This window comes from Rhinopithecus bieti, unplaced genomic scaffold (assembly GCF_001698545.2).
Source record: "Rhinopithecus bieti isolate Rb0 unplaced genomic scaffold, ASM169854v2 scaffold_47707, whole genome shotgun sequence".
NCBI classification, from domain to species: domain Eukaryota; kingdom Metazoa; phylum Chordata; class Mammalia; order Primates; family Cercopithecidae; genus Rhinopithecus; species Rhinopithecus bieti.
Genome location: NW_016819117.1, coordinates 939,771 through 954,867, shown reverse-complemented (window position 1 = coordinate 954,867; position 15,097 = coordinate 939,771). Strand labels below are relative to the sequence as shown.

At 54.9% G+C, this 15,097-nt stretch overlaps 2 protein-coding genes across 3 annotated transcripts in view; both read left to right on the top strand.

Moving 5' to 3' along the window:
- The first annotated feature begins 370 nt into the window (after positions 1-370).
- PTX4 (pentraxin 4) lies at positions 371-4,322 on the top strand. 2 transcript variants are annotated; one of them, XM_017858528.1, is made up of 4 exons: positions 371-1,116; positions 1,954-2,614; positions 3,349-3,670; positions 3,940-4,322. In XM_017858528.1, exons 1-4 carry the CDS (start codon positions 976-978, stop codon positions 4,124-4,126), a joined length of 1,311 nt encoding a protein of 436 aa, XP_017714017.1. In that variant the 5' UTR covers positions 371-975; the 3' UTR covers positions 4,127-4,322. The 2 variants fall into 2 exon arrangements, with proteins under 2 accessions (XP_017714017.1, XP_017714016.1); XM_017858527.1 differs by having other exon boundaries at positions 3,349-4,088.
- A 9,855-nt stretch (positions 4,323-14,177) lies between these two features.
- The window catches only part of CLCN7 (Cl-/H+ antiporter 7), a 30,063-nt gene continuing 29,143 nt past the window's right edge, over positions 14,178-15,097 (top strand). Inside the window, 1 exon segment of the mRNA XM_017858290.1 lies at positions 14,178-15,097. Within this exon segment, the coding sequence (XP_017713779.1) occupies positions 14,975-15,097 (123 nt within the window). The 5' untranslated portion in view covers positions 14,178-14,974.

Here is a 15,097-nt window from a genome sequence, read left to right as displayed (position 1 = left end):
TTGGGAGGCTGAGGCAGGAGAATCCCTTGAACCCAGGAGGCAGAGGTTGTGGTGAGCCGGGATCGCGCCCTGCACTCCAGCCTGGGTGACAGAGTGAGACTGTGTCTCAAAAAAATTAATTAATTGGCCAGGTGCCATGGCTCACGCCTGTAATCCCAATACTTTGGGAGGCTGAGGTGGGCAGATCATGAGGTCAGAAGTTTGAGACCAGCCTGACCAACATGGTGAAACCCCGTCTCTACTAAAAATACAAAAACTAGCCAGGCGTGGTGGAATGTGCCTGTAATTCCAGCTACTCGGGAGGCAGGAGGCTGAGGCAGGACAATCGTTTGAGCCCGGGAGGCGGAGGTTGCAGTGAGTTGAGATTGCACCATTGCACTCTAGCCTGGGCAACAGAATGAGACTCCATCTCAAATAATTATAATAATAATAATTAATTAAGGTGGCAGCCAGTCACATTTCCATTGCTTTACCGAGAGAGGCGGGGCCTCCCAGGATGCAGCTGTGCACAGCCTGGGCGACGGGTGCCCGCGCAGACCTGGCTCTGTTGACTCCCTGGCCCCCGTCGGGTTCCCTGTCTTGCTTCCACTTCGTGGGAGCACAAGTCCATGTGCTCCTGTTAAAGCCATCGCCTCCTGTCCGCGGGCTTGCACCCAGCTGAATGATTCTTCAAAGAAACTGTTTGCGTCTGTTTTAAGCCTGTCTCCTTGGGAACCTGCAGTTCTCAGAGCCCACTGGCTTGAAGGCAGATGCCTTTCACGGAGGCGGCAGGAAGAGCCCTGCATCCAGCCAGGGCCAAAGAAGGAAAACCACTCAGCGGGAGAGCTGGGGGGACAAGACACGAGACAGACCCACGGAGCCACCTCCACCCTCCCCTGCGGCCAGGAGGGAGACTGCGGGGCCTCGCCGTCTCCAGAGCCACCTCCACCCTCCCCTGCGGCCAGGAGGGAGACTGCGGGGCCTCGCCGTCTCCGGATGGGTTGCTTGTGGAGGAAGACCTTGTTTTTCTTTCTTGTGTTTGTGACTGTGCGTCTACATGGGGCTTCATCGCAAGAAGCCGCCCCAGCGGGGCCCAGGAAACCGTTTTTCGAGAGGCTTCGTAGACTGGAGGAGCAGGCAAGTATACCCCTGACATGGCGCCGTCGGGTTTTTAAATTGGCAGCAGATGGAAGACGGATGTTACAGAAACAGAGCGGTAAACATCAGGGCTTGGCGGACACGAACATGGCGTGTGACGCTCTTTCCATCCGTGAAGATTATTTCATCTGCAGTTGGACACCAGGGAAAAGCTGAGCTGGGTTCACACCAGACGCAAACGTCATAACGTGTCGGGGTCAGGAGCTGGGCTCCGCTCACACCGGACGCAAAAGCCTCTTAACACGTGGGGGTCAGGTGGGGCCAGAGGCTAGAAGGGGGTCTGGAAGTGAGTCGGGATAACTGGGGGCCATGGGGGCCAGGCAGTGTCATGGGGAGGGAAACTGGGAGGTCACAGGTCCACCTTGAGGCAGAGGGTGTGGACAGCCTCCTGGACTCCCATGCAGGGTCCTCGGACAGTTCCGGAGTGCTTTGTGCCTGGTGGGCCTGCACTGGGTGCTTCCTGTTTGGGTCTCATAAAGCACTCATGAGGCCACCCTGCCATCCGCCGCTCACAGGCAGGAGCTGGGGTCACGGAGAAGTGACTTGCCGGTGGTTATGGGGCGAGGGGCGGGGATCAGAGCCCCGGCTATGGGCCTGGAGTCCACGCCCCATGTGGTGCAGCTGCATGGCCCGGGGTCAGTCCCTGGCACCCACGACATCTCACAGCATCGCAGTGGGGATCAAATCAGTGGGAGATAGGCAGTGCTGACCGTGGGCTGGGCATGCGGCCGCTGCTCCCAGCGTGAGAAGGCAAAGCCTTTCCCATCCCTCCTAGCCAGCCCGGCCGGGCCCATCATCACCGTGTCCTCCTTACAGTTCCGGAGATTCCAGGAGGTGACCTTGACGCACCTGCAGAGCATTGCCAGCAACTACAACGTGTCCTACAACGTTGATGTCCGGTTCCGGAGCCTGGTGGAAGAGAGCCAGGCCGTGGCTCAGGCGGTCAACCGGTCACAGGCCTCGCTGCAGGGGGAGCTGGTGCAGCTCAAGGCCTGGGTGAGGAAGCTGCAGCGCCAAAGCCAGAAGGTAGACATGCGGCTGCGGGCCTTGGACCTCGCCTTGGGCGAGAGGAGCCAGCAGCAGGCCCGGGAGAGGAAGGCGCACGAGGCCCAGGAGGACGCCCTGCGGGACTCACTGGCACGCCTGGAGGACCTCGTCCACAGTCAGGGCACCAGGCTGGCTGCTCTGGAGCAGTGGCTGCCTGTGGCCCACCCTGGCACCACAGCCTTGGGGCCGGCCCTGGTCCCAGCCCCAACCCAGCCTGATCTGCTGGGCCTGAGCTCCCTGAAGCTTCAGAGGGACAGGCAGGAGCTCCGAGCTGTATCCGAGCACCGGGGCCCCCGGCAGGACTCCTCGGCCCCTCTCCAGGGGACTCAGGAGCCCCCAGCCTCAGGCAGCTATCGGGTACTCAATGGGACTGCCACGGCCCCAAAAGATCCTCCACAGCAGGCATGGTCCCCCCGGGGGCCAGGAGAGAGTAAGTACCACAGGCTCCCAGTTGATGGCCAGGCTTCCCTCCAGCTCCTCCTTAGACCAGGACCCCCAGAAAATCTCCCCTTCTCAAAAGAGATTCAGTTACAGGCCGGGAGATGGGGAGAGGGTCTTGGATAATCCGGGTGGGCCCACTGTCATCACAGGGACTTTTTAAGGGGAGGCAGGAGGAACACAGAGGAGGGCATGAGGGCGGAAGCAGAGACGGCGGGATGCACAGATGAGGGGGCCCCATGCCGAGGGGTGCAGGTGCCTCTGGAAGCTGGAAAGGGCAGGAGACGGTTTCTTCTTGAGCCTCTAGAGGAACCAGCCCTGCCCACACCTGATTTGAGCCCTGGGAGACCGTGTTGGCCTTGTGACCTTCAGAAGCGTGAAACTCTAAACTTGTGCTGTTGTGAGTCATGAAATTTGCAGAGACTCCCTGGCAGAGATGGGTCCTGGCTCAGCTGGGGGGGCCAACAGCTAGGGCTCCCAACAGGACCCCACTACTTCCGAGTATGGCCCTCACGCTCGGTCTTCCCACCCGTGGAACTGGGGTGATCCCATCAAGAGGGTGAAGGAGACGCTGCAGGGGAGCCATCGGCAGGACCAGTGCAGAGTCAGTGCTCCATGAAGGGTGGCAGCCGGGAGCGGGAGGCCTGGCGCCCACAGCACATGTGCTTCTGGATGCTTCTGCACGGCCTCCTGCATGGAGCTGACCCCTCCCTCCTCTGTTTCTAGTTTGTGGCGTGGGCCCCACCCTCGTTTTTCCGAACGCCTCCACCAAGAATGTGGTCTTCCTCAGCCCCGGCTTCGTCACTGCGCTGCGAGCCATGTCCTTCTGCAGCTGGGTCCGCACGGCGTCAGGCCGCCTGGGCACCCTCCTGTCCTACGCCACCGAGGACAATGACAACAAGCTGGTGCTGCACGGCCGAGACTCCCTGCTGCCCGGAGCCATCCACTTCGTGATCGGGGATCCGGCCTTCAGGGAGTTGCCCCTGCAGCCGCTGCTGGATGGCCAGTGGCACCACGTCTGTGTCATCTGGACGTCCACCCAGGGCAGGTACTGGCTCCACGTGGATCGCAGGCTGGTGGCCACCGGCTCCCGCTTCAGGGAGGGCTATGAGATCCCCCCTGGAGGGTCCCTGGTGCTGGGCCAGGAGCAAGACAGCGTGGGGGGCGGGTTCGACAGCTCCGAGGCCTTTGTGGGAAGCATGTCTGGCTTAGCTATCTGGGATCGGGCGCTGGTTCCCAGGGAAATTGCAAACCTTGCCATTGGGAAGGAGTTCCCAACAGGTGCCATCCTGACGCTGGCCAATGCTGCACTGGCAGGCGGATTCGTGCAGAGGGCCAACTGCACCTGTCTGGAGCGCTGTCCCTGAGGCCACGCTGCACAGGGGCTGAGGCCAGCAAGAGGAGCGTGTTCCCATCCACATTCCACCATCGCCCCCCTCCCCCAGCACATTCTACAAAGGCCATCCCACCCGCCCTGGCTGTGCATACCTGTGCCCTCACGTAGGGGTGCCTGTTCCATCCTGGGGGGTGGGGAGGTGGACAGGGAGCAAGCAGGGACAGAGCAAGCCTGGGGTCAAGGTGGCCCACAAGCCCATGTTTCATCCATCACCATGGAGTTCTTACTTCTGCACTTTCTTCTTTTTTTTTTTTTTTGAGATGGAGTCTCACTCTGTCTCCCAGGCAGGAGTGCAATGTCATGATCTGGGCTCACTGCAACCTCTGCCTCCTGGATTCAAGCAATTCTTGTGCCTCATCCCTCCTGTAGCTGGGATTACAGGCACGCACCACCACACCCGGCCCCTTCCTTCCTCCCTCCCTCCCTTCTTCCTTTCCTTTCCCGTTCCCTCCCTCCCTCCCTCCCTTCCTTTCTTCCTTCTTCCTCTCTCTCTCTCTCTCTCTTCTCTCTTTCTTTCTGACAGGGTCTTACACTGTCGCCCAGGCTGGAGTGCAGTGGCACCAATCATAGCTCACTGCAGCCTCCACCTCCCGAGCTCAGCTGATCCTCCCACATCAGCCTCCTGAGTAGCTGGGACTATAGGCACACACTACCGTGCCTGGCTGAAAATTTTTTATTTCTTTTTTCTTTTTTGGATGAAGTCTTGCTCTGTCGCTCAGGCTGGAGTGTAGTGGTGCAATCTCAGCTCACTGCAACCTCCACCTTTTGGGATAAAGCGATTCTTCTGCCTTACCCTCCCAAGTAGCTGGGACTATAGGTGTGCACCACCATGTCTAGCTCTAATTTTTGTGTTTTTAGTACAGACGGGGTTTCACCCTGTTGACGAGGCTGGTCTTGAACTCCTGACCTCAAGTGATCCACCTGCCTCGGCCTCCCAAAGTGCAGGCATGAGCCACTGTGCCCAGCCCAGTTTTTTTTTTTTTTTGAGACGGAGTCTCGCTCTGTCGCCCAGGCTGGAGTGCAGGGGCCGGATCTCAGCTCACTGCAAGCTCCGCCTTCTGGGTTTAAGCCATTCTCCTGCCTCAGCCTCCCAAGTAGCTGGGGCTACAGGTGCCCGCCACCTCGCCCGGCTAGTTTTTTGTATTTTTTAGTAGAGACAGGGTTTCACCATGTTAGCCAGGATGGTCTCGATCTCCTGACCTCGTGATCCGCCCGTCTCGGCCTCCCAAAGTGCTGGGATTACAGGCTTGAGCCACCGCGCCCGGCCCGGCCCAGTTTTAATGCTTTTAAAACTTTATTGACTTGGCGTGGTGGCTCACACCTGCAATCCTAACACTTTGGGAGGCAGAGGTGAGTGGATCACTTGAGTCCAGGAATTTGAGACCAGTCTGGTTAACACGGCGAAACCCTGTCCCTACTAAAAAAAAAAAAATACAAAAAAGTTAGCCCAGGTGTGGTGGTGTGTGCCTGTAGTCCCAGCTTCTTGGGAGGCTGAAGTGGGAGAATCACTTGGGCCTGGGAGGTTGAGTCTGCAGTGAGCCGAGATCATGCCAATGCACTCCAGCCAGGGCAATCAGAGTGAGACCGTCTCAAAAAACAAAACAAAACCTTATTGAGGTAAATTTTACCTATCATAAAATTCACCCGTTTCAGCCAGGCGTGGTGGCTCACGCCTATAATCCCAGCACTTTGGTAGGCCAAGGCGGGCGAATCACGAGGTCAGGAGATCGAGACTATCCTGGCTAACACAGTGAAACCCCATCTGTACTGAAAATATAAAAAATTAGCTGGGCGTGATGGCTGGCGCCTGTAGTCCCAGCTACTCAGGAAGCTGAGGCAGGAGAATGGCGTGAACCTGGGAGGTGGAGCGTGCAGTGAGCCGAGATCATGCCACTACACTCCAGCCTGGGCGACAGAGCAAGACTCTGTCTCAAAAAAAAAAATTCACCCATTTCAAGTGCATAGTTCAAAGATTTGTAGAGAATTGACCGACTTGTGCAGCCATCGTCACAACCCAGTTTTAGGACCTTTCTGTTCCCTTCCTAAAAAAGTGTAGCAATCACTCCTGGCCCCCGCCCTGCACCCTCCCCAGCCTCTGGCAGCCACCCATCTGTTTTCTGTCTCTGTGGATTTGCGTGTTCTGGACACTGCATACAAATAAACCAAACAGCAATTGTCCGTTTGTGTCTGGCTTCTTTTAATTAGCATAAGGTTTTCAAGCTTCGTCCACGCTGCGGTGTGTCTCAGCGTTTCATCTGTGTGGTTGCATTGTTCGGATGGACCATGTTTCGTCTCTCCGTTCATCCGCTGGTGGACATCTGGGCTGTTTTCAGTTGGGGTTATTGTGGATGAAGTTGGTCTGAGCACTGTCAGAAGCGCCTTTGTGTGGCGTTCTTCCCACTTCGGTGGATACCTAGGAGCAGAATTACTGGTCGTATGGTAAGTTCATGTCTAGGCCTCTTTTTTTTTTTTTTAAGACAGAGTTTCACTCTTGTCACCCAGGCTGGGGTTAATGGTGTGATCTAGGCTCACTGCAACCTCCGCTTCCCAGCTTCAAGCGATTCTCCTGCCTCAGCCTCCCAAGTAGCTGGGATTACAGGCGTGTGTGCCACCACACTCTGCTAATTTTGTATTTTAGTAGAGATGGGATTTCACCATGTTGGCCAGGCTGGTCTTGCACTCCTGACCTCAGGTGATCTGCCTACCTCGGCCTCCCAAAGTGCTGGGATTCCAGGTGTGAGCCCCCACGCCCGGCCCATGTCTAGGCTTTCAGAGAAACTGCCCAACTGTTTTCCAAAGTTGCTACATCATTTTTCATTCCCACCAGCAATCTGTGAAGGCTCCCGTTTCTCCACATCCTTGTCCACACTTGGTTTTTGTTCTTTTTTTTTTTTTTGAGACAGGAGTCTCACTCTGTCGCCCAGGCTGGAGTGCAGTGGCGCAATCTCGGCTCACTGCAACCTCCGCCTCCCGGGTCCAAGCAATTCTCCTGCCTCAGCCTCCTGAATAGCTGGGATCACAGGTGCGACCACCACCATGCCCGGCTAATTTTTTTGTATTTTTAGTAGAGGCCAGGTTTCACCATGTTGGGCAGGCTGGTCTTGAACTCCAGACCTCAGGTGGTCTGCCCACTTCAGCCTCCCAGAGTGCTGGGATTACAGGCATGAGCCACCGCACCCGTCCTCTCCTTTTGATACATATTTTTTTGAATTCCAAATCATGGCAGGGTAAAAAAAACTTGCATTGACCATTAGAACAGACTTGTATTTAGGTTTCAGTCTGATGTAAATTGACTTCGTGATGCTGGAGATTCCCAGAAAAGGCCCAAACACAAGATCTCCAAGAATCAGAAAGTCATATGGTGCAGACAGGAGAAAGCGGGGCGTGGCGTGGGGCGGGGGCAGGGGAGGGGCCCAAAACCGTGGACCAAGCGAACAGGCCTGGTTCTCAGGATTCGCCAATCCCTCCCGTTCTCCCTCTTCCTATCTGAAAAGTGAGGAGACCCATGAGAGATCCCACATCCTTCAACAGCAGATCCAGAAAGGGCCCGAGCCCTCCGCCCCGTGCATAGGGGGTTTCAGCTCTGCAGACGCCTGGGCCCTGCCCAGCTGGCCCCATGGGGAAGGTGCCCTAAGTCCGTCCCTGAAGTCCTCTAGCAACATCTCTGCAGAGCAGCCTGTGGACCCCAGCAATTCTGGGCTTTCAGGTCAAGATCAGCCCAGCCTGCCTCCCCCAGCGCCACCTGTGCGTGAGTCAAGGTCAGAGATGGGATTTTAGAGCTGGAAAGCCCCACGGACACTGGCGTGACGGCTCCCTGAGTCACTCGCTGAGTTCTGCTTCTGCACGACGGTGACTGACTCCATGGACGGCAGCTCCTTCCCAGACCTCTTTCCTTCCCCAGCCTCCTCAGACGCTTTCTGGAACGCCCTTGCTCCACCCCACTGTGTCTTTGAGGACGGAGCCATAGGACGTCGTTTTGGGTCACAGATATTTCTTGTGACAGTGATGTCCTTAGCACAGTTGTCTTGCCCAGGGTCCTAAGAAAGTGAACTGGGGCAGGGCTTTGAGACAAAGGCTCTAGTGGCCCCCAGATGGGTGCAGAGGTGGGGTGGGAGGGAAGCTTCCAGGCCCTGGAGTCCCCAGCCCCTCCCCAGCTTGCAGGTGCTTCCAGAGCCCTGGGGGACCAAGATGTCACCCGGGCCACAGCGGTATTCAGCTGCGTGGCTACAGAATCTAAGCCTCAGGGACTCGGCAGAGGTGGGCATTCAGGATGCTCAACTCACTCCAGGTGGGAGAACAGCAGAGCGAGGGCTTGGACTTGGGGGCTATGGGGGCAGCTTGGGGACTGTGGGGATTGGGGGCCTGTCTAGGGTTTGGAGCAGGACTGTCTGGGCATCCATCTCACGTGGCTCACCAACCCTGCTGGGAGCAGAACAAAGCCACCTGCTCATTTTATTTTTTTTCTTTTCTCATTGTATTTTTTGCTTCCTCAGCAGAATCACACCCATGCATTTTGAGGTGTGAACCACACCCACCTCCACGGTCACCAAATCCTACCTTTCACCAAGTCTGTTACGTTTCTGGGTGAGGAGGACAAACCACACAAAACACAGGCAAAAAACCCACAGGGGCTCTCGTGTTGCTGGGGAAGTCAGTTCCTGACAAGGAGCCCCTCCCCCCAGCCCATTCCTCTTCTGAAACAGCCACTTGTCCCAGAAAAGGACACACTCAGGTCCCCGGGCTGAGAAGGATGGCCTTTGGGTCCTGACTCCCCCTCCCCAGCATGACCCCTTCTTCCCAAACTCTGTTCTTGTGGGTTCTGCATACAGCCCCCACCACGCCCCGCTCCAGCACTCTGCTCAGCTCTCTGCCCACCTGGGTATCTTCATCCAAACCCTCCTCAACCCACAAGCCCCAAGCCCACCCATTCAATTCAATCAACAATCTGCTGCACTCCTACTGTGTCAGGCGACACGGTGCCTGACCTCTGAGGAGCCTGGGGAGGGGACCTGTCCCACCTCTGAACCCCCCAGGGAACTTGCTGTCAGCCCTTGACTCAAAGCATTTGAGAGCAAGAGTTTTGAAATCAAACTAACCCAGGTTCAACTCCTGCTGCTTGTGGGGAGCCTTGGATAAGTCAGCTTCATTCTCATCTTTAACACTCTCCTGTATGACTTGGGGGTGCAATGCTTTTGTCCCTCAAAAGGGCAAAGCCAGCCAGGCATGGTGGCTCATGCCTATACTCCCAGCACTGTGGGAGGCTGAGGCGGGTGGATCACTTGAGGTCAAGAGTTCAAAACCAGCCTAGCCAACATGGTAAAATCCTGTCTCTACTGAAAATACAAAAGATTAGCCAGGCGTGGTGGTGCACACCTGTAATCCCAGCTACTCAGGAGGCTGAGGCAGGAGAATTGCTTGAACCCAGGAGGCAGAGTTGCAGTGAGCTGAGATCGCGCCACTGCACTCCAGCCCTGGGCAACAAAGCAAGACTCCGTCTCAACAACAAAACAAAACAAAAAAAGCACAAAGCCAGGGCACACCCATGAGAAAAACACCTTTTTTCAAAGAATGTTGTTCATGGTATTTCAGAGAAGGTATTGTAGTGTAGTCACTGGGGAATTCAAAACCCTGTTAGATTTCCTTCCTCTTATTTCGGGTTTTAGTTTTGGTTTTATTTTGATATCAGGGAGGGAGGGTTCCATTATCTTCTCAGCTTTAGAGGTTCTAGGGAACTTTTATTTTTGTATTTTTTTTAAGAGACGGAGTCTCGCTCTGTCGCCTAGGCTGGAGTGCGGTGGTGTGATCTTGGCTCACTGCAAGCTCTGCGTCAGCCTCCTGAGTAGCTGGGACTACAGGCACCTGACACCACGCCCAGCTAATTTTTATATTTTTAGTAGAGGCGGGGTTTCACCGTGTTAGCCAGGATGGTCTTGATTTCCTGACCTCGTGATCCGCCCACCTCGGCCTCCCAAAGTGCTGGGATTATAGGCGTGAGCCACTGCGCCTGGTCTCTAAGGAACTTTTAAACTCTTTTGATTTGGAAAAATTTCAAGCCTAAAAAAAGTTGCAGATGAATACATTGCACATCACATATATTTATTCCAGACTCTTCAAGTGTTAGCTTTATTTACTATTTTTAAACTTTTAGGTTCAGGGGTACACGTGCAGGTTTTTTATATTGGTAAACTCATGTCATGCGGGTTTGTTGTACACATAATTTCCTCACTCAAGTACTAAGCTTGGTACCTCATAGTTATTTTGTTTTGTTTTGGTTTTGAGATGGAGTCTCACTCTGTTGCCCAGGCTGGAGTGCAGTGGCACCATCTCCGCTCACTGCAGCCTCCACCTCCTGGGCTCAAGAGATTCTCGTGCCTCAGTCTCCCAAGTAGCTGGGATTACAGGCGCCCGCCACCACTCCCAGCTAATTTTTGTATTTTTAGTAGAGACAGGGTTTCACCATGTTGGCCAGGCTGGTCCTAAACTCCTGACCTCGAATAATCCACCCACCTCGGCCTCCCAAAGTGCTGGGATTACAGGTGTAAGCCACCACACCCGGCCCAATTGTTATTTTGTTATTTTTTGGCTCCTCTCCCTCCTCTCGCCCTCTACCCTCGAATAAGCCTTAGCGTTTTTCCTCTTTGTGTCCATGTGTTCACATCATTTAGCTCCAATTTATGTGAGAACATGCGGTGTTTGCTTTTCTGTTCCTGGGTCAGTTTACTAAGGATAATGGCCTCCAGCTCTATCCACGTTCCTGCAAAGGACATGATCTTACTCTTTTTTATGGCTGCATAGTATTCCACGGTATATGTGTATCACGTTTTCTTTATCTAGTCCACCAGTGACGGGCACTTAGGTTGATTCCTTGTCTTTGCTACGGTGAATAGTGATACAATGAACATATGCGTGCATGTTTTTGGTTTTGCTTCTTTTCTGAGAGTCTCACTCTGTTACCCAGGCTGGAGTGAGGTGGTGCAATCTCAACTCACTGCAACCTCCACCTCCTGGATTCAAGCGATTCTCCTGCCTTAGCCTCCCAAGTAGCTCAGATTATAGGGGCCTGCCACCACACCTGGCTAATTTTTGTATTTTTAGTAGAGATGGGGTTTCACTAATGTTGGTCAGGCTGGTCTCGATCTCCTGACCTCAAGTGATCTACCTGCCTCAGCCTCCCAAAGTGTTGGGATTACAGGCGTGAGCCACTGCACCCAGCCTGCATGTGTTTTAATGATAGAATAATTTATATTCCTTTGGGCATATACCCAGTAAGGAGATTGCTGAGTCAAATGTTAGTTTAGTTATCAATATTCAAAGTCTGATTTTTTTTTTTTTTTGAGACTCTCACTCTGTCTCCCAGGATGGAGTTCAGTGGCGCGATCTCAGCTCACTGTAAGCTCCCCCTCCTGGGTTCACGCCATTCTCCTGCCTCAGCTTCCCAAGTAGCTGGGACTATAGGCGCCCACCACCTCACCAGGCTAATTTTTTGTATTTTTAGTGCAGACGGGGTTTCACCGTGTTAGCCAGCATGGTCTCCATCTCCTGACCTCGCCATCCACCTGCCTCGGCCTCCCACAGTGCTGGGATGACAGGTGTGAGCCACCGCACCCGGCCCAAAGTCTGAATTTTAAACAGGTTGCTGGGCTGGGGGCTCATTTCCATCAGCTCATTCATCTTTAGCACCGGCCTCATCCTGTCACTTTTCCGGGACAGCGACCTTCACCACAAAGCTTGAGTTTTCCCAGTGCAAGCCTGGGCTTCTCCAGCATTTTTACTTTTCCAAGGAAGGCATCCTGGAGGGGATACCTGGAGAGACTGGGAAACCTTCTCTGTGTCTCTCCCAGTGCTGTCTGGCATCAATTCATGGGCCACTTCTTTCGAGTAATTGGTCTGCACCTCTCGGGCCTTGATTTCCACCATCTTTTCTGGATTTGACGGACCTGCTGGGGTTGCCTGTGAGAGGTCATCCCAATCTGCTTGCTGCACTGTTTTAGTAAAACCAGTACAGAACAGATGAGACAAATGACCATCTGTAGTTCTGACAATCACATGAGCTTCAATCATGGTTTTTTTTTTTTTTTTTTTTTTCCATGAAAGCTGGTCAGGCTGTTTTTGCACTGAATATCCTCAGTAATTAGCTTGAATTTTCCAAATGCAACTTCATCATTCTGCAGATCGGCAGGACTCACCTCAAACACATGGCCCTTGAGGTTATCAGGTGCAGTTTTGGTTCCTAGCATCCCTGTGCCTGGTGTTTTCCATACTCCTTATGCCAAACACAGCTGGCCCTTTCGCCTCATGCCAACCTCTCTCAGAGAACGGACCAACCTCTTTCTTCTTGGCTCCCTTCCTGCCACTTCTCTAAGGCACTTGTTCTTGCCGGCTGCATGGTGGTAGAGAGCCAAAGGCCAGGTGTTAGCACTGCCATTTTCCCTCCCTCTCTGAAGACTGCTACTCATTATGATTACTGCCAGATTTTGAATTGTCCGAGAGTATGTTGCAGACATCGCACCACAACACAAGCTCCCAGGCATTTCAGTATGTATCTCCTAAGACCGAGGAGCTTCCTGACGTAACGGCAATATAATCATCAGGCGTGGGAGACTTATGATTGCTCCAATACTGTTAGCTCGTACCGTGTATGTCCAATCTTTGCCCATTGTCTCCATCACGCCAGACCCACGTGGGGCCTTTAGGTTGTCTCCTCAACCTCTGTCTCTTTCACACCGACACTGTGGAAGAAGACTGCCGAGATGTTCAGCCGGCTGCCCCCAACTCGGGATTATCTGGTGTTTCCTCTTTATGAGTGGACTCAGTGTGAGCATGTTTTGCAGGAAGGCTATGGCAGGGACGTCGTGTCCTTCCTGGTGCATCACATCAGGAGGCACGCGACGCCGCCTCATCCCATCACCAGCGACGCCGAACTGGATTGTGTGGTTCAGGTGGCGCCTGCTAGGTTTCTTTTTTCCCCTCACCATTAAGAAATGCTGACCCGGCCAGGTGCGGTGGCTCAAGCCTGTAATCCCAGCACTTTGGGAGGCCGAGACGGGCGGATCACAAGGTCAGAAGATCGAGGCCATCCTGGCTAACACAGTGAAACCCCGTCTCTACTAAAAAAATACAAAAAAACTAGCCAGGCGAGGTGGCGGGCGCCTGTAGTCCCAGCTACTCAGGAGGCTGAGGCAGGAGAGTGGCGTGAACCCGAGGTGCGGAGCTTACAGTGAGCTGAGATCCGGCCACTGCACTCCAGCCTCAGTGACAGAGCGAGACTCTGTCTCAAAAAAAAAAAAAGAAATGCTGACCCTGGTCCAGGCACGGTGGCTCACTCCTGTAATCCCAGCACTTTGGGAGGCCAAAGTGGGTAGATCTCCTGAGGTCAGGAGTTCAAGACATGCCTGGACAACGTGGCAAAATCCCGTCTCTATTAAAAATACAAAAATTAGCCAGGCATGGTGGGGTGCCTGTAATCTCAGCTACTCAGGAGGCTGAGGCAGAAGAATAATTTGAACCCAGGGGTGGTCGTTGCAGTGATCCAAGACAGCACCATTGCACTGTAGCCTGGGTGACAAGAGTCAAACTCTGTCTCATAAAAAAAAAATAAAAGAAAGAAATGCCGACCTTGGCCGGGCATGGTGGCTCATACATATAGTCCTAGCTACTAAGGAGGCTGAGGCAGCAGGATCCCTTGAACCCAAGAGGTCAAGGCTACAGTGAGCTATGATCTCATCACTGTACTTCAGCCTCGGTGACAAAGTGAGACCGTCTCTCAAAAAGTAAAAAATAAAAATAATATCAACCTTTTAAAAGGAAGACGATGAGGCACAAAATACAATTTAAAGAGTTTACTCTAGAGGCTAAGGTGAAAGGATCATTTGAGGTCAGAAGTTTGAGAACAGCCTGGGCAACACACTGTGAACTCCACAACAAAAATTAGCCGGGTGCAGAGGCGCAGGCCTGTGGTCTCTGTCACTCCGGACGCTGAGGCGCGAGGATGGCTTGAGTCCAGGAGGTCAAGGCTGCATTGAGCTGTGACCGCACCACCACACTCTAGCCTGGGCGACAGAGCGAGGCCCTGTCTGAAAATAAATAAATAAATGATCCAAAAGGTGGGGACAGGGTGTGGGCTGATGTAAAGTCGTCAAGAATTCTCTTTGGTTTATGGAAATACCACTGATTAGTGATGGGCTGTGTACTCGTGCGGGTACAGGGTCCGGGCGGCGTTATCTGGCTAATTCCCAGCTATCTGCGCAGTAGCCGGCAGTTTCCAGAGGCGACCCTCCGGTACCGTCTCTGGGGTCTGATCGTCAGAGACCACTCGCCTTCTGTTTTCTCATTAGGCGGGAGGACCCTCTGGGGCTGCCTGCAGGAAGCCTCCAGTCTGATCCTCGCCCGAGTCCCTACGGCAAGGGCGGATGCACACCGGGGAACTTTTAATTTCATCCTTCACATCTTTAGCGGCCACCTAGGGCAAGGAAGGGCCTGCCCTCGCCCCTGCCTCCCTCCTCCCCTCCCCACCGCGGCTCCGTCACCATCGGCGCGGGCGACCGGGGCTGGGGGAGCTCCTCCAGCTGCCTCCTGCCCTCGGCCCCAGGGCGCCTCCCTCGCCCCGATTCCCGGGGCCTGGGTCCCGGGGGCGGCCATTCGACTCCCAAGCACTCGGCGCTCAACCCAACGGGGCTGCTTTTGCAGTCGCGTGGGCAGAACGCCATCCTCCGGGTCACTGCGATTCTCTCGCACGGGCGGCGCCACGACCCGCCGGGAGCGCGGCTCCCAGGAGCCCCCGCGCGCCCGGGCCTCGGCGGCTGCCGTCGCAGGTTACGTGGGCGTCGTCGCTCGTCACGTGGTCCAGTCGTGCGTCACGTGGCCGCCATCGCCTGTCACGTGGCCGCCGGCGCCGGTCACGAGAACAAACACGGGGGCGGCCGGCGCTTCCCGGCCGGTGTCGGTCCGCGGCGGGCCATGGCCAACGTCTCTAAGAAGGTGTCGTGGTCCGGCCGGGACCGGGACGACGAGGAGGCGGCGCCGCTGCTGCGGAGGACGGCGCGGCCCGGCGGGGGGACGCCGCTGCTGAACGGGGCTGGG